At 45.8% G+C, this 27,561-nt stretch overlaps 2 protein-coding genes across 3 annotated transcripts; one reads left to right on the forward strand and one right to left on the reverse strand.

Moving 5' to 3' along the window:
- Positions 1–1,947: 1,947 nt before the first annotated feature.
- Positions 1,948–15,556, reverse strand: LOC125944672 (NFX1-type zinc finger-containing protein 1-like). 2 transcript variants are annotated; one of them, XM_049665400.1, is made up of 2 exons: positions 15,274–15,556; positions 1,948–6,015 (listed from the first exon to the last, which is right to left on the reverse strand). In XM_049665400.1, exon 2 carries the CDS (start codon positions 5,965–5,967, stop codon positions 4,705–4,707), a length of 1,263 nt encoding a protein of 420 aa, XP_049521357.1. In that variant the 5' UTR covers positions 5,968–6,015; positions 15,274–15,556; the 3' UTR covers positions 1,948–4,704. The 2 variants fall into 2 exon arrangements, with proteins under 2 accessions (XP_049521357.1, XP_049521356.1); XM_049665399.1 differs by having other exon boundaries at positions 15,274–15,547.
- Positions 15,557–15,771: 215 nt separating this feature from the next.
- Positions 15,772–27,561, forward strand: LOC119449703 (N-acetylgalactosamine kinase). The gene is made up of 7 exons (XM_037712943.2): positions 15,772–16,138; positions 16,804–17,316; positions 19,985–20,097; positions 20,196–20,353; positions 22,015–22,239; positions 23,563–23,804; positions 26,840–27,561. Exons 1-7 carry the CDS (start codon positions 16,125–16,127, stop codon positions 27,000–27,002), a joined length of 1,428 nt encoding a protein of 475 aa, XP_037568871.1. The 5' UTR covers positions 15,772–16,124; the 3' UTR covers positions 27,003–27,561.

Genomic DNA, 27,561 nt, shown 5'->3' on the forward strand with positions numbered 1-27,561 from the left:
CGTATATCCTTTCATCTGCCACTCACATCTATGAACTTAATATTTACTGGTTAGGTTAATGGCACATTCGCCCATTTTCTTCAGTGTTCGTCAACCAAGACAGCTATTAGGGCAATTTGGTCGAAGTTCATAACTTACAAAGACCGAAGTGCGGGAGTCTGTGGTAGGGAAAAAAAAAACGACAAGCACAACGCCCGTATTTGTAGTTCTCCACCCTAACCACACACGTATTTCTTCCCGTGCGTCGGTGGTTCGCGCTGTTCTTGGGTCATGTTAGCCAACGTGTCTTGGAAGCTGTCAACAATTTTTCATATTTTTCTAACGCCCACTCATGAGACTGAGCTTGTTGCCAAATTAGGGCGATTGCTGAGATCTACCGCACCATTGGCGAGCATATTTTCTGGAAGTTTCTACCGAAGAGGTGAACGCGGCTAATGATAGTTGGCACGCTATATTAGATGAAACGTTGTCGGCAGTTACATGATCTACCATTTGCTCGTCCGACAGGTATAAAGCGAAATCGGGATGCGCGTTTCGCGAGACCACCATCAGCGCGACGCGTACCGCTCCATCCAGAACTTTAACCTTTAGCCACGTGAAGTTACGCGTACATTTTACATTGGTGCGCACCAACTATAACGTTCTCATGGCGACAATGATGTGAAGATTTCCACCGATACGAGGTAGAGTCATGTCGCCAAGCTCGTTCTTTTAACTTTCGTGTGTGTGTGTAGGTGTTTAAATACAGTTATAACTATCACTTATTCATTTCATGTTCCCTTTTCTAAAAATATTACTATTAAATTATGGGGTTTTACGTGCCAAAACCACGATCTGATTATGAGGCGCGCCGTAGTGGGGTACTCCGGAAAATTTCGACCATGGGTTCTTTAACGTGCACCTAAATCTAAGTATACGGGTGTTTTTCGCATTCCGCCCCCAACGAAATGCGGCGGCCGTGGCCGGGATTCGATCCCGCGACATCGAGCTTAGCAGCCCAACACCACATCCACTAAGCAACCACGGCGGGTTTTTCCCTTTTCTGCCCACTTCCTTCTCCCCGAATGCGGCGTAGCAAACCAGGTGCAACCTGGTGAACCTCTCTCCCTTTCCTATTCTTTCTCAGTGATGAGCAATGCCGCCGTGAACTTTGAGCATGCAAGCCTGCCAGAGAGCAAACATTGAAACACGAATTCCATGCTACCAAAGCTATCCATCAGTCAAGTGCCCCCACTCCCCTCTCTTTTTTTTTTTTTTTCGCAGAGTCAGCTAACATTCTTACCTAGTATTGAAGGACGTTTAAGAGCCTAGTGTTCTGCGTATACACTTGCTTGTCTTATAAATACCATTTTATTACATCATTTTCAGTGACATTCATTACGGGCGGTTTACAAGGCGGCCTATGAAATCGAGTTTCAGGAAAGAACAATCTTTCAATGGCTACCATCACGTGTCGGTATCTTAGAAAACGAGGCACTCGATTCTACTGTGACTTCCGCAAGTGAACAGCGTTTGCTCTTGTGCGGTGCTTGCATTTTCACGCAATAAATGCACGATATTGTGGTGTTCGTAACGTCCGATAGCACTGGCTTTGACAACGCGGTAGTGGGAAGGCTCAGGGTTAATTACGGACTCACGGGGTCCCTTGACGTGCACCGAATGCGCCATACAAAGCGGCTCCCCCTCCTAGTTGCCGTGGCCAGAAATCGAACGGGCGACCTCACGCTCCGCCGCAAAGCGCCGTAGGCATGCATGCTGAGTCGCCGCGGCGGTCTCGAATATTTCATGCGTGCAACAATGAAACAAATTCACAATGCAGGTTAACCAGGAGCCAACCAGTGACCAAGTCTAGTGTCTGTGACTGCCTAAAGTGCGGTGCAACGAAACTGAGGGTCAGAACTCTCGTACACCGAAGGACACTTTCCCCCATAAAACTGTTCTTTAAATACTTTATTCGTGTCATGTTGAACTTGTCATTTTAGCGCGCGCATCATGTACGATGATAAACAGCCCGAATTCTCCACGTAGAACATATTAGATCACTAGATTGCTGCGGTTCATAAGGTGATGCCTTCCGGACCTCGCTCCTCTTTGGGCTCTTGAAACCACTTCGGGCTCACGCTACCATGCAGATAATAACTGAAGAAAGCTAAAGTACTCGCAGGCGTGAACATTTTTTTTTCTTTGGTAAAATAAGCATAATCTAGACATTTTCAGACCCTCAATATTGGCAGTCATTATAAAATTGAGCAATTGTCGTTGCAATCCTGGCACTTGTCCTCGTGAGGGTGGTTCCCGCACGGCAATCGGCACGGGTGATTACAGCGGAATACGTAACCACATCGCCAGGGGCACGGATATTCTCTGTTGCAACAGTGCGTGGAGAGAACGCGGCCGCATGAATGTGTCCCAAAAACAACAACTCGGCACGGGGGACTAGGTTCGCTGCAAAGCGCGTGAAGTGTGTGGCCACAAATCAATGTTCTCTTCACGAACACTGTACACTTCAACGAGGAGGTTCTGTAGCAAGACCCGTAAGCTAAATGACCGCAGTCTAGCACAACTTCGACTCGCACAGTGCATGGCGGAAGAACCCTGCGGTCCGCTCCGCAGGAGACGTAACAAGAGTGACCGCAAGGACGCACAACCGTTACCGACACGTCGCACCGATATCCAGCTTTGTCGCAACACTGGATGGACTTTGTGTGACCGCAGGAAGGGGTCACTAGCACAGATCTTTGGCACGGAGGCAAGTTGACTTGCTGTCCCAGACGTCCAACTGCAGAGGAATTTGTGACCACTGTGGACTGATTCCGGTACTCAAAGCAGGTAATCTGCAACTTATGTCCGCACTCCCGGTCAACAGTAACTGGCACCGGGCACTTGTACTGGTGCGGACCGTATCGGCTGACTGTACCAGGCACTGGTACATAACCAGCTTCCCACTTGTAACAAGGAAATGTAGCAGTGTGGGTACAATAAGGCAGTTTTTCAGTGACGTCAACCATGCACCGCTGAGTGCAGCGCTCGGAGCACTTGTTAAGACAGGGATGTTTCCGACTGCAAATATATTTCAAGCAGGGCTGGTCACAAAAATCGGGGTGATCCCCACTGTGGCACATCTGTAAGCACACGTGACTGCAGCGTTTCTTAGCACCGCATGATTGCATGCACCCCCCAGTTTGCTGCATCTTTGTCACAAAATCGTCTCCCGATTCGATACGCACGACGGTTCCAGGGTGGCGCACACAGGACAAAGAAAGAGCTGGACTGGCAGACCTGTTGCTTTCGTGGGCCGTGTTGAAGACGTTCTGGCAGCTCTCGTCAGCGTTTGCGAGCCTTCCGAAACCGTACACTGCGCAACGCGCTCTGCTGAGAGCAGATGCAAGATCTGAGCCACGTGCGCCCGAACTGACAAGCAAGATCAGGATTTTGCAAAAAGTGGAACCTAAAGTTTTGACAGACCGCACTGCATGTGCACACCCTACCTGCCGCAGCTTTTCGACCAGCGTCTGCGCTGCCACAGCAGCAGAAGGCGATAGGGTAACAATAGTCACGTCTCTCGCATGGTAGCCGTGTGTCTGAAAATGAAGACACAACCGGGATATCATCAAGACTGCTTCTTCTTTGTCGGGAATGTCGAAAAACTGCACAGGTTCTGCAACGCCTCTGACAGCCTCAATGCTGCAGCCAGACTGCAGCACATTTTTTGTGAACGGTGCTAGTAGGTTGCAGACCGGCTGCGAGAGGAAATACTGAACGCTTAGTTCATGTAACTCAAAGCCTTGAGTGCTGAATGCGCAAGACCAAAGTGACGAAGATAGTGTTCCCTTTGAACATACGCCATCGCCTATGAAAACGAGCTTTGAAATGCTGTTACAGAAGAGACTACCAGCAAGCAAAGATGGGACTTGGTGCGCTCGGAACACAACCAAGGCCTTAGGTTGCATTGAGTCAATGACGGCGCCATGCGCGATGGCTGTAGTCACAGAGGCCACAATAACAGACGTCCCGGAAGTCGCACGCGAGACATTCTCGGATAGCATTTTACCGCAGTGGAGGTAGCAATGCAATACTTCGCGTTGAGCGTCTTCAAGTTTATCGAGGATATTTCGCCTCAGGCACACAATCCACTGCTTGTATAGCTGCCATCGTTGGCACCGCTCCATCTGAATAATATTGGTCTGTTCCTCATGAAATTCGTGCGCACGAGTAGCCTTGAGAGTTTTCCAGATGTAAACGGTTTTCACATCGTCAGAGACACCTTCGGCGCCTTGGGAAGTTTGCGTAGCCCTCTCATAACGAAAGCCAACTGAACGATTTGAATTGGTGGGTACCCCGCTTCCTTTCATCGCGTACTGACAGTCTTCGCGGTAAGCATCCATATCGGCGGGTGACACAGCAGTCAACATGTCCTTGCGACTAACTCCGTGCATCAGCCACCTTTCTACGCAGTTTATTTCCTCATTCCTTTTAGTTGAGAACTCGCGGGTGATCCCTTGAAATCGAGACTGGTGGAGTATAGCACACTTCAAGCTGTTCAGGTCTTTCAACACCTTGCTGATTCTTAGGAGACACTCGTTCATTTTTTCTTTCGGTAAAATATCTGAGACAGATTCTCCAACGGCACCTGCTGCTTTGTCGACTTCGACATCCAAACAAAATAAGCCGTCTGGCTCATTTTTGAAGATAGGGGCTAGCCCGCTACCTACAACAAGCACAGGCCCTCGGCTCTTCAAGCCATCCACAGTAAGAGTCAATTGCACAGCGGCCCTCAGCAGCTCTTTGTCGCCGGTTCCAGACGGCGCGTGAATTAGCACAGCCTCTATCAGAAGCAACTGCAGCTCTTACTGCGACCACTTGATCTTCGTCAAGAGTCCTTGCCAGCTTGCTGTCCAATGACGAGTCAAGCGTAGCTTGCATTACAGCCTGGCCCTGGGCGACCTCATGTCCAGACTCAAGAGGTTGACAGCCTTCACCTAGAAGCATCGATTTCACTCGATCCAAGTCGTCAACTGATTTTGTACGTAGTGAAGCGAGATGGTTGATGAAGCAGCTCGCGTCCAAATTCAAGTTGACCAGAACAAATTCGTGACTTTCATTGTCGTCGGTAACTCCCAGGCCACCGTACAGCAAGGCGACTCGTTTCCCATCGAGTTTCAGGATCTCTCCATAGCATATGTACTGACGTTCCTGATCGCAGAAGGCGACGGCAACGCCACGAAGCGAGGCCGGGTCGCAGTTGACGGTCGTTACGACGCGGCCTAGGCCCCTGTTGGGAACAAGGCAGAAGCTGCCGAGCGTAGCTCGCACATCCGAGGAAACCGCGTGCAGGTAGCAGTCGTGGATGTACAACGAGATTGACTTTTCGCTCGCAGGTCCAATTTCTTCGCGCCGGCACATGATGGCGGATGTTATCTCAACGAACGTCGGGAAGGGCACCGCCTTGATCGCCGAGGAACGATCTGCTGCAGCCGCGAACATCCACCGGTCATCGCAGTCGTTCTTCGGAGTGTCATCGTCTGGAATGTTCTCGTCTTGCAGGCAGCCACCTACTGCCCTAGCGCTCTCCGGAGGACACGGCTCGGAAGGAGCGTCGTCGAATGAGCCATTACTTGTACTTCGAGCACTGCTGCACGGGTGCCCATCTTGTGGGGTTCGCCCTCCCCGACGCCCTCCTCTGTCAGGACCTCCTGTAAATGGGGGTCTTGCTCTTCCCAGCGTGGTACCCCTCTTGGCCCTGGTTCGGTATCTTGCGCGAGCGGTTTGAGCCAACGCCGAGGCACCCCCTTCATCAGAAAACCCAGGCGTATCCGACGGCGGAAGTTCGCCGAACGTTTCGCTCTCTGCTGAGTGCCGAGTAGAGCTGAAGTGTGGTGCTTCGTCAGGTATTAAGCCTTGGTTCCCTCTTCGTCGGCGATTCCGACGCCTCGAGCGGCCCTTGCGCTTTGACGGTGGTGGCTCCATCGCCTTCCCGCAGGTGGGGAGAGAAGACGTCTTGAATATCTGTACAAACTGAAATGAAAGAAAGAAAAAAGAATTACTTTGATGTTGATATTTCGCGTCCTTAAACCACACCAGCGACTAGTGCACTCGCAAAAAGCCACCAAACTCGTTGCCGACCACACCTAGAGTCCATGATCAATGGGCGCGGAGGCCCATTTTTATGCTCCCGCGAAGTTTTCGGGCTTACACAAAAAAAAATATGTTGGGACAGAAACAGAAGCGCTTTACTGCAAGTTAGCGGAAGAGTGTGTCAAAGCTGCAGATGCCAACGCGGCATACTCAACAATCGTATGTGCCTTGTGCACTGGCTAGCTTCAACTTCGCAATCGCACCACTTTCCTTAATAGCCTGCCGTGCGCGTGTGTTGCCCCTGGACATTTTTTTTTTAGGATTGAAAATGAAATGGTGGTACGTAGACAAGCTGAATGTTAAAGAGTAGATCACAACGTTGACATTCATTCGTTATTCGCCGCTTCAAACAATAACATTTGCGAAGTACGTCATGAAGCTACGTCTATTTATTTTGCTTTCAGAGAAAATTCGCGACAATCTACATTGCAGACTTTGTGTTTATCTGCACGGAGTGTTGAGTGTGACCGTGCACAGCAGCACCATATCCTCGTGATGTCACCATCTCCAGTTTGTCTATTGGTGGAAAGATAGACCAGCAGGATTGTCTACGATTCTTGACTTACGCTATAGCGCAGGAAATGCGTGTGCCAGAGGAATAATTCGCCAAGCATGCAACCTTCAGTGACAAACTTTCGCTGAAAGCCGTGCATTTCATTGGCTTATCGATGCGGTTCAAAGTCCCAAAAAATTGACACGTCGCAGTGGAGGGATCTGCATTATTTTGACCAGGCACACCAACATCTAAATATGCCAGCGTCTTCGCGTTTTCCCCCGGTCAGATGGCGGCCGGAAATGGAAACTGTAACCCCGTGCTCAGCTTCACAACAGCTCATTCACTGAGACAGGCACACAGAAAATTGTTTTTTTTTTTTTCAAAGACTATACGGCGAGTGTCGATTAGGAAGCCTCGCAGCGCTCGAGTTGCGATCTCGACGCCGAGAAGTCTAGACGCATGCACAGCGGTGCATGAGTCGCTTGCGTTGAGAAATTTTGCCTTTTCAAGAAAACTGCACACCTTTCACCGATCTCTGACATTGTTTGCCGGAAACGCAGAACCCACATCTTCTGGAACTTGACAGCCTGAAGTGCGTGCTCCATATACTGCGCTGCAGGAAATAGTGCCTCTCTCACTCTCATCTTTTTTGTCCGTTAAACATGGCGAAATAATCAAAGTAGCATGCGTAAATTTAATGGTTGCTAACCGTTACACATATGAAAGTTCATATTGCCGTTTTCCTGACGGCTTGCGGTGGAGAAGGCCTGTTCTAAATGTCGACGAAAATTAACTGACACCGCCATTCGAAGTAACGCAATGAAATTTATAGATGTTGGGAAAGGTGATGTGGGGGCAAAGTTGAAAGTGTGAGTATAAATTCTGCGCGTTAGGAAAAAAAATTGCCAACATTCTTGAAGTGCGCTTTTGGAGATCTCAATAATACGTCGTTTCATAACTATCGGACATGTCAAGACGGAATCTGGTAGGAATTTTAAGTATGTTGGGAGGAACATGCCGGAGAAAACAACAGAGCTCTACATTGCCACAGCTCCACAGCTATTCGGAGCTTTGGCAAGGCATGCATCGGCCAAACCGGCCGGTGTGTAAACGGTCGAACAAGGGAACATGTCCTCTCTTATTGAGAATGACAATGGTTCGCATGTTCCGATCTACCGAGGCTCGTGTGGCTGTGCACCGCAGTTGGAAGAGGCCTCGGAATTCTCGGAAGAAGCAGCGTGATATGACAGCACGAGAGTTAAAAGGAGGGTGACTTGCGTATCAGCGTGCCTTCCGTTTCTATCTAAAATAGCGAGTTTCAGTTGCTCGATATGGCCGTGCGATTCGTGTCGTCTGCGGGACGTTTCTATTCTAAACATCAGATGTACTTGTTGTCAGCCTTTCACAATTTCAAACATTTTCTTACCTTATTCCAGTAACGCAGCCCATAAATGAACAGTTATACTTACCTCTGCACACAAAGATTTACGGATCATACTTGGCTACGAAAGTAATTAAGACAAATACTCAATGTTTAGTTTACGATACACGGGTATGTCCTTCCTCGCCAAATACACACCGATGACACAAAAACGTGTGAAGCTCTGGCTGTTGCCGCCGTTTACTGATGCATGCTCGTTAACAAAGGATATTTCAACCAGCGCTGCTGAAATTTCTTCTTTGTCTTAGTTTAGCCTGCACTGCGATAATCAGAAGGCTCATAGTAAGGTCGCCTATGTGATTCCGACGGAACGCCAGTATTTGCAACAGTATTTCGAGCCGGATGCTACAATCGCGAATAGAGCTGGCCGCACAAAGGATGCTCCGGATTTCGCAACTATACAAAACAGCGGCTCCATGAAGACATGCTGGGTTTACTTTTTTTTTTTTTTTTTTTTTTGCTACTGAGAAACAATCCCTGTTGACACTCGAGCAGTCAACTTAAGAATTTGCATTTGTCTAGTAATTAAAACATTGCCCGCATATGACTCATCTGCTTATAACGTTGGTCAACAGTAGCGGCTACCTACTTTTACCAAAGCAACAGCGTGGAATAAAGAATCAGCTTTAGAGAAGGGAAACTGTATCTTCCACTATCGTACGAAAATAAGCAGCGAAAACGCATGGGACTTACGTAGGTATAAGACAGATGGCGCTGCTCAAACAGAAAGCGGAATATTTTTTTTTTCCAATCCAATATGGCCGCTTTCCACCGGTAGCGTGCGGTGACACGCGCCGTGCTCGCCCTGCTGGCTTTGCGGTATGCCTCATTACCATGGCTGCCGCGTAGCTGGTGCGTTCTAATTGCAAGCAGACCAAAGAACATCTACTGACGTTCATACAAACAAGCCACAAGTGAGTGAACAGAACGTCCGACTTTATTGGCAGAAGACAAACAGTGCTTCTTCTCGTACAAGAGCAGAAATAAAATTTGCATGTCGAGATACGCTGGAATCATTAACGCGCGCTCGTAAACAGCTCACCTTCGTCGTCGCACATAGCTGTCTGGTAACGAGTGACTATCGCAAGCAGATTGGACAGAGTGTCCCACCTGTTTGCACCGACAGTCGCCGTTAAAGATGAGCAACTTGCATTGCGAAGCAATTGGGGGACGCAGGCATCTGCTGCCGCAGCCAACACAGCGACATGAACTATACCCCGGAATTTAGCGTTGCTCCGTTCCAATCACCACGGCTTCTTTTTTGGTCCTTCGGGGGCCGCTAATGTGTCGCTCACACTTAGTGCCCCTCTATCTCTCAATACGGACATGGTTGGTTTCGTGGGCATCACCTTCGGCAGTCACTTTTGCGGGCTTTTCCACCCACGTGCTATCAACTTCATACACGTCGGACCATGTCAGCGCGTATGCTGGTCCCCGCTGACGCCAAATCGCGGCCGAGGAAGGCCACAAGCACAAATTTGCCCACGGCTGCAGCAGGAAAGGATGGAATGGGGAGCACCAATCTCGGTGCGTGTAAATTGGGAGTCTATGTCGCTGTGCGGATTGCAGGATAAAATACCTCGAAACCCTGCTTCCCAATGCAACTGACCAGACCGCCACATCCAAGAAACGTAACACGGCGACCATAACCAAGTGAGATAACAGCGAAATGAGACTGTAACCGCATAAGGTTCAGATTATACGTTATACTTTGGCTAAGATCCACATAGAAATAGTGAGCATTCACGTACACGGGTCGCTTACGGCACATTCAGCCATCCGACTACAAGTATAGTGCTTGCCTTCGTCGCACAGGCTCTTTTCAGTCTTGACACAGTCCTCCGTAGAGACTTGATATCTCATACAAATACTTCTGCATCCGCATCTTTGTTCGTGGCGTAAAAGCCTTGCAAATTCGGCTCAAGCCCCCTCCTGTTGGTGTAGATGTGGGCTTCTGTGATGAGGACCAAGATGTGCTTGGTGCAGACTCTGTTGGGACCGAACAGATAGACATGAGATACAGCACAGATTATCCTAACTCAGGTAGTTTTTTTTTTGTTTTTTTTGTATGTTTGACCAATTATGCTGAACCGTAAATATGAACAAACATTCATATTATCTGCTACAAACAAATGACATGTATCTCAAGACTAGCAAGCCAATACAGCATATATCAAGCATATTTATTTCTGAACCCGGTGTTGTTTACCTTGTAGTAGCAGCCAAAGTCCACACAATGGCCTTGTTGTAGCAGGCAGTAGCTTCTCTTTAGTGCGTGGAGTGTGTTGCTTTACACTGGTGCCGTCATCTTGACTGCATGTCTGGAACAGAAATTTCGACTGCATCAGAAATTGAAAAAGCACAATTTTGCAATATGAAATGCAAGAAGGTTTGACATATATATTGTACTGGTTTGTGACTGCAGAACACATGCAAATGTACACTGCTAGTTCTAGGGTGCTTAAGCAGCATGTTAATTAAATAAACAGTGCTATTGTCCATAAAATTGATGTCTGCCTAACTACAATGCGTGTCAACAGCTTAAGTATTATTAGAATCACAAATGAGAACACTTGGGCGCTCATTTATACACTAGAAGAGATCACACTGCTGGTTCCACAAGCAAATGCGTAAAAGACATGAAGTTATTAGAATTGATGCATTCTTTTCCTGCACGAACGTGATGTACCGCTTCACTACTGCGAAAATAAATGCCCTAAGGTAAACCAAACTGAACAGCAAGAACATTTGGAACCAACAAGTACGAAGTATGGGTGAAGTATCATGCGTGCAACTGTTTAATTCAGTACTTTCACTTCAATTTACCAAATTGTTATTCGGTTTTGTGGACGAAAGAAGTTGCCGGCGGACTCTAAATATATATATATATATATATATATATATATATATATATATATATATATATATATATATATACGCGCGTTACGATATCGCTCTCTCTCTCTTTCGTGATTGTGTGTGTATAACGACGGCCTCGGAACTAAAGGTTTATTTCGGAAACACCAACGGAGGGTCCTGACCGCCTGTAAATTAATGAGACGAATATTACATAACGATTAAAGCAGCAATGTTAAACGACTCACCAGTATTGCCGTCCTCAGTCGCAGCCAAGGAGGTTATATACTAAAACTTCTGGAGTGGGGGTGGCTCACCGAAACAAAAGCTGGTCGCCGCCATCTTGCTCGGGGCAAAAAGCTCGCGCCGCCGTGGTTAGTCGTAGTAGCAGAGCACGGAGTGTGCTGCCGCGCTGCTGTTGTAATTGTATTTAATGGTTGTTGCATGCTTTTCTAGAGCATTGCAGCACCTCAGTAGGCCATGGTGAAATCTTGCGTTGCTTTAGGCTGTACATATCGTCTTCAGAAGACGTCGGGAATAACATTTCACCTGTAAGTACACTTTTCTCTTTCATCGTACCGTATTGGCGAAGCAGCGCACTGACCAGGACAAAGTGGAGAGACACAAGAATACACGACACGGCCGCCTGTATGGTGTGCGTTTGCTTCAATTGAGAACCACTGGGAAGGTGCACGTACATACGTACATGATGTACTACATTACACGTGTCTCGATGTTAAATTTACGCCTTAAATACTCATTGGCACATCGCTGCGTGTGGTTGGGCTGGGATTTCACTTTAAGTTGGCACACGTGCAAATTTCAAGTTGGCCCATCCCCAAATTTCAAGTTGGCCCACCCCCAAGTTTCAGTTGGCCCATCCCTACGTTAAGTTTCCCCACGCATTTTCTACTTCTTTTCTTTCTGGGGTTTTACGTGCCAAAATCAGTTCTGATTTTGAGGCACGCCATAGTGGAGGGCTCCGGATTAATTTTGACCACCTGGGGTTCTTTAACGTGCACTACAACGCAAGCACACGGGCGTTTTTGCATTTCGCCTCCATCTAAATGCGGCCGCCGCGGCCGGGATTCGATCCCGCGATGTCGTGCTCAGCAGTGCAACGCCTTAGCTGACTGAGCCACCGCGGCGGGGCCCACGCATTTTCTATGGAGCCGTATGTATCCCTATGGGTATTCTCTCTGATCAATTTTTTATTGGTTTAAATTGTTCCTAATCACTTATAAAGCTACGAATCATCTACATTTACCCTACTATAACGACTTAATGTCTTCGCAAATTACGCATTTTTGTGCAGGTACAAGGCATTACACTTTTCGCGTGACGGAGCTGGGGTACTCGCCAAAGAATGCTTACGCATTAAAACAAGCTAATCATTAAAACGCTTTCATGCACACAAAAAATCAATGTAATATCATATATTACTGTAATTAAATTGCCTTATCGCAAGTAAAATACTTGTGTAAGATAAATATCTTTTGTGCAATTTTTTATCGGGGAAACGAAAACGCACTCGAGCGATGGCCGCCGGTGGCTTCACTCGCTCCCGTAGGCGGCCGCAGCGGCTGCCACTCCGGAAGAGAGAGAGCAAGGAGAGGAAAGGCAGGGAGGTCAACCAGACGAGCGTCCGGTTTGCTACCCTGCACTATGGGTAAGGAAAAAAGGGAGTAGAATGAGCAAAAGAGGGAGAGAGTGAGTGCTGAGTACACGTGTGACGATGCACAGGGACACTATATAAGCGGTCTCTTAAACCGGTGCACTTCAAGTAGTTTACTATAGTGCCCGAATCGCTTTTGTGCCAGTGACGGGTGTAGCCACGGTCCGAGTATCTTTGACTCAGCGAACGGCCTCGAGTCCAGTCGGTTTAAAGTTGTCCTGAGAGAGAGGCGCTTGTACGTCGTAGCAAGGACAGGTACACAATATACGTATAGGCGCTCGGTGGTTACCTCGCACCTACAGGAGCCGCACATCGGGCTCTCGGCCACTCCCATACGATATGAGTAAGCGTTCGTGAACGCCACTCCCAGGACCAAGCGGCCGGCACAGCAAGGTTCTTTCGCCGCGGGAAAGGCTAGATTGGCATGCCGTAGCAAGGGGTCCAACTTATACAATCGGCAATTGAAGACACTTGAACTCCAGAAAGCTTGTGACTTTTTGCGTGCGAGCAGACGAAGTTCCCTGGCAGTGTCCGTCCTCGCCAAAGGTATTGGACGCGTCTGGGTGTCTTCTTGGGCAGACCGGGCAGCCCTGCCAGCAAAGTCGTTGCCGATGATGCCACAGTGAGCAGGAATCCACTGAAAGATGATGTTGTGCCCTGCTTCCAGAGCATGGTGGTGTACTTCCCTGATGGCGGATATCATCTGCTCGTAAGTCCTGCATAGGGCAGACTCGATACTGTGAAGAGCTGTCTAGAGTCACAAAATATGACCCATTTCTGTGCCGGCTCTTCGGCCACAGATGCATGGAGGGCTGCAAGTTCTGCCGACGTAGATGTAGTCGTATGTGACAATTTGAATTTAACTGTAACCTGCTTGGCTGGAACGACGAATGCGGCAGTTGAGCTGCTTTAGTATATAACCTCCTAGATCGCAGCAGAATCCGGCTCAGTTTCGATGCAGACGTGTTCCGCGTGGCTCACGACCGTAACCTAGCTTTCAGCTCGCAAACGCGTCACTTCACCCCAAGTTAAATAACGCGACGCATCGAAGCACAATAAACTGGCTTTAGCACAAAATAAGCAACCAGCTTAAGTGTACGAACCAATGAATCCGTGCCTGCCGTGCACGCGAACATACCGGTAAAAATTTTAAATCCAATGTGAGGTCACGTGAGAGGTCGATGCTGAACGTTATTTTGCCTTTATAATGGCAAAAAAACAACAGAGTTACTACTTAACAGTACAATGTATAATTATGAATAATAATTTTGTGCTCTTTTTCATGCGCTTCGATAAATGTGGGAGAAAGTTTGTAGGTTATAATTGCGCTTATTACGGCGCCTTCCGCTGAAGCTTTTGCACTCACACAGGCATACTTTTGAGCGAATGTACTATGCTTGTATTATTAGCAGCGCCGCGCGGTCGATTTTTTCGCCCTGTGTGACCATTTTGAAGCGAAAGCTTCATTACGCTACCTCGGGCAGCCGTCGGCGACTCAACAGTTTTCACGTTGAGAGCTAGAGGTCAAGCCACAAGAGAGCATTAAGGAGCGTTTACAGTCCGACGTTATCGGCACGCGGGCGAGCGTCATCAGACGCCGGGCGCGTCGGAGCGCGTTGGCCGCGCGTACGGTGACGTTGGCGGCGCCAGTACGTCGAACCATTGGTCGAACTATAGCCGCTGTTGTTCTCGCCAACGTGACATAACGTGTGCGCGTGTTCACGCCACGTCGGACTATATTTAGGCCTTTACGGAGCCCTGAAAGGAGACATTGCCGCCGTTGCCCGAGTAGAGTTGGGCCAGGCTGCGAGTTGCAACCAAGTTTCACTACTTTACTGATCACCGCAGTGTCTTCATAGGCATAAAAATTATGAATAAACACTGTATTCATTGCAAACATGTCTATATCATTGCGAAACCACACCTATGCCACCGCTCGACAAAGGGCCTAGCCAGGGTAGTGATGCTTTCGCTATCAACCAGGGTTAACCAAAGCTAAACCACACCATTTTTTTTTTTTTTTTTTGAACTCGAGAGTGTGCTACTCCTGGCAAGAGTATGCAGCAAGTTAACTAACGTCGGGATATGAAACATCCAAGCACAGTCTATATCTTGCAGTATGAAGAAAGAAGCGTGAAAGGCGGTACAAAATCAGGAAGCAAGAACTTGACAGGCGCTGTCTCTGCTTTGTGTACTGCACTGCTTTCTTCATGATGCAAGTGTCCCAACTCGCCGAGTTTTTAACCTAAAGTTGGTATCGTCCGTTTGTTTAACCGCATATTTAGCAGCGTACATTTTGTGAAATAAGTCAACTATATAGGCTGGCGGCTGTACAAAAGTCATATATCCGAAGCAAAAAAAAATAATAATAATAATAATAAAACAAGGTTGAAGACTGGGCGTGTTGGTATAGCATATCTCTAGAGGTTGGAATGCGCAACATTTTAGACGAGAGACACCGATGAGGAACACACACGACAGAGCGCCAAAAAAAAAAAAAAAAAAAGAAAGAAAGAAAGAAAAAAAAGAAAAAGAAAAAAGAAACGTTCTTTCGAAATGGGACAATTAGAACTAAAAAACTTCATTGTAACCAACAGCAGCGCCTGCCAACAACACACTTGTTATCTTAACATGTTGCACCCGCATGCCGAAAACACATTTAAAACTTACGCATCAAATGCCCATAGATAGTCCCAGCTGGTTCCTGATGCGGCAGCTTTCCAAAAGTCACATCGGCTCTTTACGACAGGACCCGCCTGCAGCTGATTAACAGCTGAAACTAAAGTCCAAGCATTGCAGTGGTCTAGTAGTCTAGTTCTGTCTAGTCGCCGCAGTACTGGCGTCCGGTTGAGAGGTTAGAGAGCGGATGAATTCACTTTAACTAGCTGCGTTAACGGTATCCGTCTTGTTTGCGAGCTATGAAAGCAACTGCCTAGGCCTCATTGGCAACAAAGGTAGGTAGAAATACTCCTCGTCCCCGGATCTGCTACAAGATAAAGCGATAAGATAAAGTCTCAGTAAGCTCTGTTCGCGCCGTTCGTTTCGCCGTAATCACGTGCTAAATTTCGCGAGCCAAACACAGCGCAGGCTGCAGCAAGTCCACCAACCATGGTGCCGGTTGCTACTGGCAACAACTCAAATAACGCTCCGGCATAGCTACAGCTACGGCTTGGCGCGATTGCATCCGGTGGCGATACCCGCAATACCCGTTTATTATTCCCCGTGCGCATAAAAAGAAGCTGTTATCTAACGCAGCTGATCTTTGGTGAAAGCCGCAAATCCGAATGTAGTAAATGCGTGAAAACGTTTCACCTGTCTACCAAGTCTAGCGGATCGTAATTAACGTTGTCCACGCGTCACCGGCAATGCAGCTGGCATGATTAGATTTCGCTGAAGTGGTCGGAGACAAGTGCTGAAGCATTCCAGGGCGTGCTGACAGCGCCCCTGTGCTCGTCAAAATACGGTGAAAGTCTAAGCACGCGCATCGCTTCGACAGCTTGGACACGGATCAAAGTTTTATTATGGGAGAGCCGGTGTAAGTACTTTGCTGACCAGCAAGGTCTCTGTTTGAAGACACCCCGATAATATACCTGCCGAAGAAATCGGAATGCTCTTCCTGTCGTATTAGTCCTGCGCTACGTTCTCTTACGCGATCGCGCCGCGAGTTGCGCCTGACGCCGTCGCAAAGTCGTTGTCTGCTAATATGCGTGTGTATTATTTACAAGGAATAGCGAGGAATGCATTGCACAGGAATAACCGCCCAGCGCATTAAAATATTAGCGAAACCATTAAAGCGCGATGCATTATGACCGGAGTTTGTAGAGTACACTTGTGCTTATTTTTACGTGTACCTTACAAAAACTGATAGGATGGCGGCTTCACACAGGCACTTTCGATTGCGATCGAGCCCTATCGGGATCGAATTTCTCAGTTGACTTCCTAGCAACAGTTTGCGCAAGGGAGCCAACCGCCATCGAAAAATTTCATCCCGATCGGGCTCGATCGCTATCAAAGTATACCCATGTGAACGTTGGAATTCTGGCGCGTTCGTTTAAAAATGTTTATCCCTGGTATTTTTTTTTTTATATTATATACTTTGCTAACCGTGTCAGTACGATTGCGGTCATTACGCATAGACAGATTAGCTGCGATTCTCGTGTGAGAAAAATGTTTCTGAGATCTGACACAAACATTATGCAGGCACACAGCGGAATGCCCGCCACGGGTGAAGCTAGCTGACGTTTGTGATCAAGACTATCGCGAGCGTTTGGAGCTGATCCGCTCGAAGTACCGCGCAACATTTGGCAGTGATCCTGAGTTTTACGTCAGGGCGCCCGGACGGGTTAACCTGATTGGCGAGCATATTGACTACTGTGGATATGCTGTTCTACCAATGGCAGTCCAACAGGACATTTTACTGGCCTGCGGACACAACAGCACGGCGATGTTGCAGCTGGCCAATGTTGACAGCCGTTACCCAAGCTACTCAGCGCCCATGGATGGCCTAAAGATAGATGATGTTCAACCCTGCTGGCATCACTATTTTATGTGTGGAGTCAAAGCAGCTGTAGAAGACGCAGGAGCTTGTGAACTAGGTGTCTCTCTGCCTGGCTTGGACGTCATGGTTCATGGCACCGTGCCACAGTCGGCGGGTTTGTCAAGCTCAAGTGCATTGGTCTGTGCTGCTGCACTTGCTACACTACAGGCAAACAAGTAAATCTTCAATGTTGATCTCATTGCTGCATTGTTGTTGCATGGAAGTAGTAAGAATGTGCGTGTCATATAAGTATCAAATTTTACTTTTCTCAAAGCGATCCATTATAGGTATGGTCCTTCGGTTCCTGGTTTTATATATATATATATATATATATATATTCTTTATTTCAGGGGTTGAAATGGGGTGTTATATTTAAAGCAGAAATCCGGGGAGTAATCTTGATTTTTTTTTTTTTGGCTGGTAGCCCAAAGATTGGGATCCTCCTGTTAACTTTCACAAACAATTAGCACAGGCAATGGCCTCCTTTTAAACACAAACATCTTATTCAATCAAGCGAAATCGTTCACAGGAACACATAGTAGCAAAGAGCACTGCTCGCAAGTCATGTGGCAAGCTTATTTACGCAAAGACTGCGTGACAGACAGTGCCCACGGAATCATTTCTGTTTTGTGTGTGTGTGTGATTTTCCTTTCTTCCCTTTTTTTTTACCTTTTTTTATACTTATTTTTCTCTCTCTCACCTATCGCATCCCTTTACCCCTCCCCCGGTACAGGGTAGCCAACCGGAGATGGATCTCTGGTTAACCTCCCTGTCTTTCCTTTACCCTTCTCTCTCTCTCTCTCTTTATTTACGCAAAGCTTCATTGGCAGGCATGATCAGCACTTTTAAACAAACCACATAAATGAAAATTCTGCCTGAAGCCATTCCACATTGAATGTAGACGTTAGTGCAATTAGCATTAAATCTATGTAGCGACACACCATGTTTCCAAATTCGTCACTTCTGTGTAGGCGACTTCTTCACATAATATAGCTCAACGCTCGTCACTGAATGCATGTGCTGGTCCCATTCTCTTCACTTCTTTCTCCGCACTTGGCTGTATTTGATGCCGACTATTTCACTTATCTGTAGCTGACTTCTTCAATTGCTTGTTGCCCACTTCTTGCCTCTTGTTCAGCTTGTCCATTCGGGCACCTCTACCCAGTGGTACATAACCATCCTGGAGGATTAGCCAAGAATATTCACATACCTATTGTCACATGTCCAGTTCTCACACGCCCAATGGCCCAAGCTGTCTATTCGGGCACATGCTCAGTGGCACATATCCATTGACCCAAATTGGCATGAAAGAGGTTAAACACGGACATCGTATCGAAAAGGGGGTGAAGTTCCCAAAGAATGCTGATCGCATTAAAAACAAATAAGAGGCATGCTTGGCAATTCCTTGCTTGATTTGTTCTCCGGGACTTTCTTTAATCAAGGAAGAAAACTAACAACCAATAGTGCACACGGGCGTGCTTTACAAAAGGTATGATACTTGTAATTGCAAGTCCTTGTTGATGTAGATTACCATTTGCATTTTAAACATTTCTGCGTCCATCCTAAACCAGTGAGGGCTGTGAACATAGCTTAGTAGAGAAAATGTCCTCTCAACGTCACAGCTACCGCTCACAATGCAAAGCGACGTCAGCACTGTGTTTGCTAGGGTGGGGTAGTGGGCAATGGCATCCGGCCAGTAAGCCAGCATGTGATTGCTGTTCTCAGGGCTTCATTCTAGTAGATATTCTTTATGTTCATCCTTTAGGGAATGCGCTTCGGTGAGTAATTGGGTTTAACCCAATTTTCAAAAAAAACTTATTCGGGGTGCAAAACCGGGAATTATCGGGTTTCACCCGAAAATGAAGGACCCTAACTATGGATAAGCATGCCTAGTGTACATGATTTGCAATACGTTATTGAAGCTCTCATCTGAAGTAAGCATTATATAATGTTATGCTTGAAATTTAATGACAAAAGTGAACACTTAATGGTCGCTAACTTCCTGCTTACAACACGAAGTTAGCGACTGTAAGTAATGAGTAAGAGCAAATGCAATTAATTTGACCAGCTTAGTTTATGGTAGGTCTCAGTTTAGTGAGACAGAATCAACTGGGGGGTTAGTCTGTAAGTGGTGACTAAGTGAACTGTCCATTTCAGCATGCGCTTAATGAATAGAGCTAGAGATTTAGCGGTGACGACTGGCACCTGCGATACCGGCTTCAAGCTCTAATTAATGCAAGCTGAAATCCACTTAGGGCAAGCTTGGAGAATACCTCCCAGAAGAATAAGAAATGATTTTGCCATATGTACAAGTACTTCCAAGCTTGTAATATGTCTGAAAAAAAAAGTATGGCATTGGTTTGTTAGGAAGTAGCTGTGAGGCCAAAACTTGGAAGTGAGAAAGAAAACAGGATAGCACAACAAACAATGCAATGGAAGATGGAAGAGAGAAATAGAGGAAGATGTATTATAAAGTAAATGTGAGTTAATGTTGTAGCCAGCCAAAAATTACTCAAGGGTGGCCTTGTGCTGGAAGCGTGATGCATAGTATAGCTTGCCAGTACAATGGGCTTGACACCAGGGAAACAGAAACAAAGTTGGCAACGTAAATAACCAGGTAAAGTGGTGAGATGAGAAAATCCACAAATGCAAGGTAGTTGTAGGTGGCACATTAAATCAAGCTAGGTGGGAGAAGGCTGATGTGCATTTAAGCTGGCAACTGATGGGGCAGTTTTAACGTCCGTGATGCATTAAACTTCACTTCTGTGATTTTCACTCGATAGTCTGTCTTTGATGGACTCCAGCTTCCACAAACTAATTCAACCATGTGATGCTAAAATTCAGGGCTGTTGCTGTACCGAAGGTGAAGCTGGCGTCATTGTGTGCTGCATCTGAAAGGTATATTGGCACTCAGGGAGGAGGAATGGACCAGGCCATTGCATTCCTTGCAGAACCAGGTCAGTTTCCTCAAGTGCAGCTAAATCCTCTACTGGCAGTGCTCAGTACTAGGCTGTAAACAAGCCCTGTAATAGTATTTTGCTCCTCTCTCTTCCAGGAACTGCTAAGCTCATTGAGTTTGACCCACTGAGAACCACGAGCATAACTCTACCTGAGGGAGCAACATTTGTAGTCGCTAACAGCCTTGTGGAAATGAACAAAGCGGCAACGTCAGATTTTAACGTCCGTGTAGTGGAATGCCTCATTGCTGCACAGGTATGGTACTGCTTTTCTTTGATTAAAAGTAGGACTCTGCACATTATCTGGATTTATCTGATACAGTGTACATTCCTCTCAATGTGCAAGTGCAGTGAAGAAATAAGCTGACTCCTATTTTATATTCACCGGTTTATTAACCCGTTAACTGGCAAGATAAGAAAGACTTGACCTAGAATGGTTTTATTGCTTTTAGTTCTTCTTTACTTTGCTCAAATACATACCAATTGAAATGTTAACTGGTTTCTCCAAAAGCTAAGCGAGATACAATAATTTTGACCAGGTGGTGACAGGTAAATGTATGGCCCAAAACTGGTCTCTGGCACTTGCTTTGTCAAGGTTAATGTGTGTTCTTGAGATGTACTTTTATGACGTTAAGAAATAAAAGCTTGCTTAAAAAAGGAAGAAAAAAATTGCATTGGCGAGAATATGACCCCCACATGCGCTAAGATAACGGCGAAGCCTTCAGGTTTTGTGACCAATACATCTGCTGCTACTCATGCTTGACATTTTAGTGAATACCACTGTTCAGAAGGTACATAAGTAAAGGTAAATTGAAAGGCACAGACTAATATTTGGATTTGTCTAGTTTTTACAGATACTTTTGTTAGATCAACAATATTGTTGGTTGCTTAACCCATTGAAGCTGGCGGAAAGAAACACAGGAAATTTAATGGAAACATGCATACATTACTGCATGCACCACATACTAACGTAGTTATTTTTAAGTCTTTCTGCAGTTAACATGAAATATATCTGGTTCTGGAGGAGGAGGCTTGCAAAGAACAAAAACTCTGAAGCATGTTGTAGAACAAGTGAAGCACACTCTTTTGCAAAAATTATGTAGTACTGGTTCGCGGTTACTGCACAGGCAAAAGTAGCGTAGTTTAATGCTTTTATACGGTGAAATGCATTTCAGCTTTATCATTTTCTTACGTGGTATTGTTTTAAACAACTGTTTTTTTAATGCAAATTTAGTGCACACATTAGCAGCGAATATGGAAAATTGGTTCTGCGGAAGTCCGCAAGGTGGAAAAGTGCATTAAAGGGAGAAATTGTCATCCACCTGTATTGTAGCATAAAGCTACAAAGAAAACCTATGCAGGTTTCTTCAGAAAAAAAGCCGCACAGTTGAAGAATAATTCGTCCTGGTCCCGGACAAATTTTTCCCTTTACTGCACTTTTCCACCTTGCGGACTTCCACAGAACAGATTTGCCATATTTGCTGCTAATGTGTGCCAGGACGAATTTTCCTGCACCTGTGCGGCTTTCCATCTGAGAAACCCGTATGGGCTTCCTTTATCGCTTCGTGCTAGAATTCAGGTGGATGTCAATTTTTCCCTTCCATTAGCAGCAAATTCCACTGTGTGACCTCGAGCAACTCTTTTCTGCTCTACTGGTTGATCAATAAGGATCAGTATCTAATGTTTCGCCAGTACATTACGCAAATTATAGTTTGAATAGATCAGTAAAATGCCAGAGGTTACATCAACCATACAAGCATGCCTTCTCCCCAACGGAGCAAGAAAAAGTTGCTTCAGATCTGCCAGCAGCACTCATTGCCAGTGGTGTCATGCCTTCACATGCATTTCTAAATCATTCATGCAAGTTCACGACTCCTTGTTGACTTATGTTCATTTTCTTGCTTTTGTTGTGTTCAGGTGATTGCTAAAGCCCGGGGTCTAGAGTTGAGGAAGCAAATCAAGCTCGGAGAACTCCAGTCGCTGTTGCAGGTTCCCTTGCACGAAATGGGAACATTGGCCAAGAACATTTTGCATCCAGCTGTCTACACAAGGGATGAACTTTGTACACTCTTTGGCATGAATGATGCTCAGTTTGAGAAGTGCTTCCTTGGAAAGAACACAAAATACCTGCAAGAGTTTAAGGCAAGCAAATTTAATTCCTTATTTTTCTTTCAGATGAAAAAAAAAAAAGAGCAGCCAGAGAACACCGCTGCACTGAATAGCTTGATGGCTGCCCCCGAAAAATGACAGCAGCGGGCAATTTCCAAAACAAAAGTTGGCCGATACACAGTAAACAAATTTCACGGATAGTTTGAGATTTCTGCCCACCCCAGGAATCAGTAGCCTTTATGCCTGACAAGCAGTTACAGCCAACTGTTACATGTTCTACATCAATAGGCAATGACGCGACAACACAATACATTAACATATAAAACAAAGGCCAACAATCAGAAGAGGCAGGAAAATTGTAATGCTACAGTTGCACAAAACTAGAAGAAAAGTAATAAGATGTAAGCTTTCAATAAATTTATCTGTTTTTAAAAAGTAAACCAACTAAATTCTTATTTCTTCATGTGTTCGGGGGTGATTGTTTGAAGGTTGCAGAACAATATCTCCAGTCGAACACTGGAGACATTCTTTGAACTTTCATGCTAATGCCTGTTCATAAAATATGTACTTCCAATGGACATGCAAGAGAAAAAATTTTCTCTGTTATAGTTCAATCTCCATACTCGTAAGGTTGTGTAACATGTGGCACAATCGAAAATTTGATACAAGCATTGGTTGCTGTCAGCACTGGGATGTGGTGAGGAAGAAAAAGTGTTGTGGGTAGAAAAACATTAAAGCTTTTGCTTTTTTGACACGGCTTTATCACAATAAAAATAACTTGTGGACTCGGGTAACACTCTTCTGCAGACGCACTTCTAATGGGTGTCTAGCAAATTATACTTCTCAATTTCCCAAATTGGTATTCTATAATGATAGAGGAAGACAGGGACAACCAGGACAGGCATATGCACTTGTCCCTATCTGTCCTGGTCATCCTTGTCTTCCTCCTGCATTTCAACTTTACGTGTCTTCAATTTTCCAAGTCTGCCCTCTCCAGCTATTCGGGCAAAGTTTCCAAAACTGATTAAAAAGTGGTGAAATCGAAGAGGCAGTGTTTATTAGGTTTTGATAACATGAAGCTTGCAAATTAAAACATTTTTTCAGCTGTTTTCATTATGAAGCCACAAAGATGTAATAAACTCCATTTTCTATTCAATTTTCTTGAATTAAACAACTTTAAAACGCACCAAAAGCATGCTGGGCCAACCAAGATTTTGACATTTCGGTTAACCACAATTTCAAATGGTCCAAGTTTGATTTTCGAGTCTGGTGTACTTCTTAGCACTGTTGCGACATTGGCCTTGTGGATATCCTGACTGTAGAAAGCAAATGTGCAATGATTTTACATTTCTGCAGCTGCACCAGCGAGCTGTTCATGTGTACGAAGAAGCAAGCCGGGTATTGCAGTTCAAGGACGTATGCGAGGGGAGTCATGGTCCCTTGTCATTGTCAGAGCAGCTCTCCAAGCTCGGACAACTGATGAATGATAGTCACACAAGCTGCCGCGATCTCTACGAGTGCAGCCACCCAGACCTCGATCTTCTGGTAGAGATTTCGCTACAGGCTGGTGCACTGGGCTCCCGCCTCACTGGCGCAGGGTATGCATGCTTCCTGCTAGATCTTTGACAGCTTTTAATGTTATGTTGGCACTGAGAATCACCACAAGTACACAAGTGTACAACCCTTCCCATCTTGCCACACATTGCCACATTTGTAGATGTAGCTGTCTTTTCTGACGCAACCATTTCGGCCAGTCATGTCCAGCAGCTGGCCTGTGAGTTCATTGAAGCCTTCCATATTAGAAGGAAAGGGGATAATTGCATCAGTCAAGTGTCCATCGTTCTTGCTGACAAAGGAATTTGAGAATTTTGGCACCACGTGCAGATTATCAAGTCTAAAAGCATTGTGATTTGCTGTCACAATCCTTGCGCCTTCTTGCTTTCAATTTCTTTTATGTATTTGCATTACCTACACATCTCCTTTATCTTCTTGCCTCCGTATTAGCCTGTGTAATGCTGCTATACCCCCTCCTACTGCTAGCAGCAAACGCTGGCTCTCCTAATGCTGGCTGTAGTCACTGTTCGTCACTTTTAAGGCGCATTCACACTGGCAATTGACAAAGGTCACATGAGTGATCACGACTGGTGACCAATGTACGACTCCCAGTAACTGATGTTCACAGTGGCTAGCGTGACCTGCCAGTCACCACACCAAAATATCTCGCTAATGGTGCTATTCATGTCCCCTCACACTGTCATCACTAAATGAAATAAATAGCACCATATACAGACGTCCTGCTCTTGTGCCGCCGGTTGGTTCAGCAGCTTTGTGACTGCAATCGCGTGACTGAAAAATTGAGCAGGGTTTTCAACCAAAGCGATAATTCGTGACCGGCTGCTTTGCAACCAACTTGGTCACACAACCTCTGCGAGTCGCAAATGTGAATAAGCTCTAACAGTGCTTTCCAGCAGCTAGAAGCGCTTCTTGCCTACCACACTAGCTCAGTGGCTATGGCATTCCACTGCGGGGCACAAGGTTGAGAATTCAATTGCCGACTGTGCACATTTCAAAGGGAGCAAATACAAAACGCTTGTGTATACTTCAGTTAGGTGCACATTAAAGAACCCCGTATGGTTGAAATGAATCTGGAGGCACCCACCACCGTGCCTCTCAAAACCTGTATATTGCTTTGGGACATTCAACTGCATAGTTTCATTTAGAAGTACTTTCTGCTAAAGTACTACAGTCGAATGCCTTCATAACAAAGTGCTTGGGGCCTCCAAAATAATTCGGTGTGCAGGTCACTTTGCTTTAAAGTATGCACGCCACACCGCTCACAATAGAACCAGGACACAATTATTCCTTCCTTATACAGGTCATTTCGTTGTAGAGGTGCTCGACTGTATTAAATTACCGCTAGCATTATAACCATAAGCACTACCATAAATGTCTTCCAAGTCCACGATAATATATTGAGACAGCCAACACCACAGTGCTGGATAGGCTGAACAATTGTCCACTCTCAGAACACAAAGTTCTGGGCCAATGCTCCCAAAGGAACTCCGCGCAGAAGCTCCCTGCCTCCCTATACATCCTTTCTCTTTCTCCTGCAAGATTTTGCCACATTGTCATGAGAGAACTCGGTGGAGTGAGACACTTTTCATCAAAAGTTGTCTCAGTGCCCTCTGGAGTTCCCTGGGCGTCGCCACAATAACTTCTTGATGGCTGTAATTATCTGTGACCCCCCGCAAAAGCATTGCAAAAACTGCAGCACCTACCTTTGTCCCAACTTCCAACAGGCCCAAGGGGAGATAGATAGAATGGTAGAAAGGAGGTAGGGAGAGGAGGCAGAGAATGGCTAGAACCAATGCAGTCATGAAACGAGTGAATAAAAGCCTTGCCAATCCTCGCTCGCAGCTCACATACATAGGGGCAGGGTGGAAGAAGGAAAAGGCGATGTGAGAAGGCAAGGAAACGCTACTACTACACACGACAGCGGTTGCAGACAAACTGGACAGATTTAATTTCGAGATGTGGTACCGTACGTGTCTGCTTTGAAAAACTAACACCGTGCAAAAAATGTCAAGCGCACAAGTGACGCAGGGCATACAGACGCAAAGCCGCATTAAAGCACCGTAGCATCTATGGGATTCTATGGAAGCAGCCGCACGTCAAATCAACACTTCTGTGCCTGCCACAATAGCTTTGCGGCTATTGTGTTGCTCGAGGGTGCGGGTTCGACCGTGACCGCGGTAGCCGCATTTCAATGGGGCAGAAATATAAAAACACTTATGTAATTAGATTTAGGTGTACTTTAAAATACCCCAGGGGGGTCAAAATTAATACAGAGTCCGCCACTACGGCGTGCCTCATAATCCAACTGTGGCTTTGGCCACATACAGCCAAATAATCCAAATAAAATTTAACACTTGTGCAACGCTGCGATGTGCCATGTGAGGCAATGACAATGCTAACCTTCTCGGAGGTTATGAACAATAGTGCACGACAATGCCTCAAGGGAACAAATCTCACTGTGTGTTCTGTTTACTATGCAGACAAGCAGCAGTGGTGCACGCAAGGTAACGTTTAACGTAAATTCACCACTCTCGTATTGCACTAAACGCTAAAGAAATTAAACATTCGCCGTCAACATCACTGCTAACTATAGTCAATCAAAGCAAACAGCACAGAAAGCTTTGCTTACATCGATTGCCACAGTGCGTGGAACTCGAATTTTTTTTGTTTTTTTAGATGAAGCATGGGAAGGTAAGCTACATCAGAGCCAGCTATCCCAAAATGCTAGATTTTTTTACCATAAATCATTCCAGGATGGAGAGCTGGAAATACTGGTGTCGCTTCCTAAACAAACACAGCTCAGCCAAAACAAAGGAAGTGCTATGAAAACACATTCACATCTTGTTTCAATTACACTCTACTCACATTTTCTCCTGTAAGCATACTCTTTCATAAATTTGGTCCAGATTAAAATTTTGGTTCTATTCTGTTCAAGCTTGCTTCTCTGTTCCTGTTTCACAGATGGTCAGAGTCTTTGGAAGGCTAAGTTCTTTTGGCCAATTCAGTAAATGCTTCACGACTTCATTTTCGAGTTTCTCACCTCTCATCTATGTTGTAGGTGGGGAGGCTGCAGCATATCCCTGGTGCCTTCAGACAAGCTGGAGGCCTTCTTGAAAGAGGTTGGCACCAAGTTTTATGGGAAGTTCGGCGACAGCGTGGCAAAAGATATGGCCATGTTCGTCACCAAGCCTGGCAGTGGTGCGGCCATTTTTGTACCCTAGTCACACATGCCATAATACCAAAGGTTGTGAACACGTCTATGCTGAATACTCCGGCAAATCGACAAAATGATTTTCTGGCTCATAGGGGAAGACCTCTCCCCATTCAGCAGATTTGTGTAACGGTTGTACGACCAGCAAAAGAAAAAGCCAAAATGAATAAACACCTGCAGTTTCCCACCGTAATACAGTGGCTCACGAAGAAAAAAAAAAACTGGTGATGCTCTTCCGAGCCAACACAAGTCATATTCATACATTTATTCTAGCCCACAAGCTCTGTTGCATAGCAATGTCATTGTTATTCCTTATTACTTTTGTTGTGGCAAATAAGATGCTAGTCTGATGCACTTCCACTCACCTACCAACAGTTCAGTCAAGAAAATGCCAGTTTTTACAAGTATATATACATGCACCAAGGCTTTTAAGCTGCACATTTTGTGCTTTGCAAGAGTTATGGAGCAAAGGCAACTACACCGCAGGCAGTATTTTCGTATTACATTTCAAAGCACGATTTTGTTATCAGCACCAAACTTTTTCTACCAATAAAGCTGATTGTGTTTCA

This window comes from Dermacentor silvarum, chromosome 4 (genome assembly GCF_013339745.2).
Source record: "Dermacentor silvarum isolate Dsil-2018 chromosome 4, BIME_Dsil_1.4, whole genome shotgun sequence".
Lineage (NCBI taxonomy): Eukaryota > Metazoa > Arthropoda > Arachnida > Ixodida > Ixodidae > Dermacentor > Dermacentor silvarum.

Excerpts from the sequence above, each read along its gene's own strand:
- LOC125944672 (XM_049665399.1), bottom strand. The coding sequence starts at position 4,586 with ATGAACGAGTGTCTCCTAAGAATCAGCAAGGTGTTGAAAGACCTGAAC.
- LOC119449703 (XM_037712943.2), top strand. Across the intron at positions 17,317-19,984 it reads GCTACACTACAGGCAAACAA|GGCTGTTGCTGTACCGAAGG; the intron begins GTAAATCTTCAA and ends GCTAAAATTCAG. Across the intron at positions 23,805-26,839 it reads TCCCGCCTCACTGGCGCAGG|GTGGGGAGGCTGCAGCATAT; the intron begins GTATGCATGCTT and ends TCTATGTTGTAG.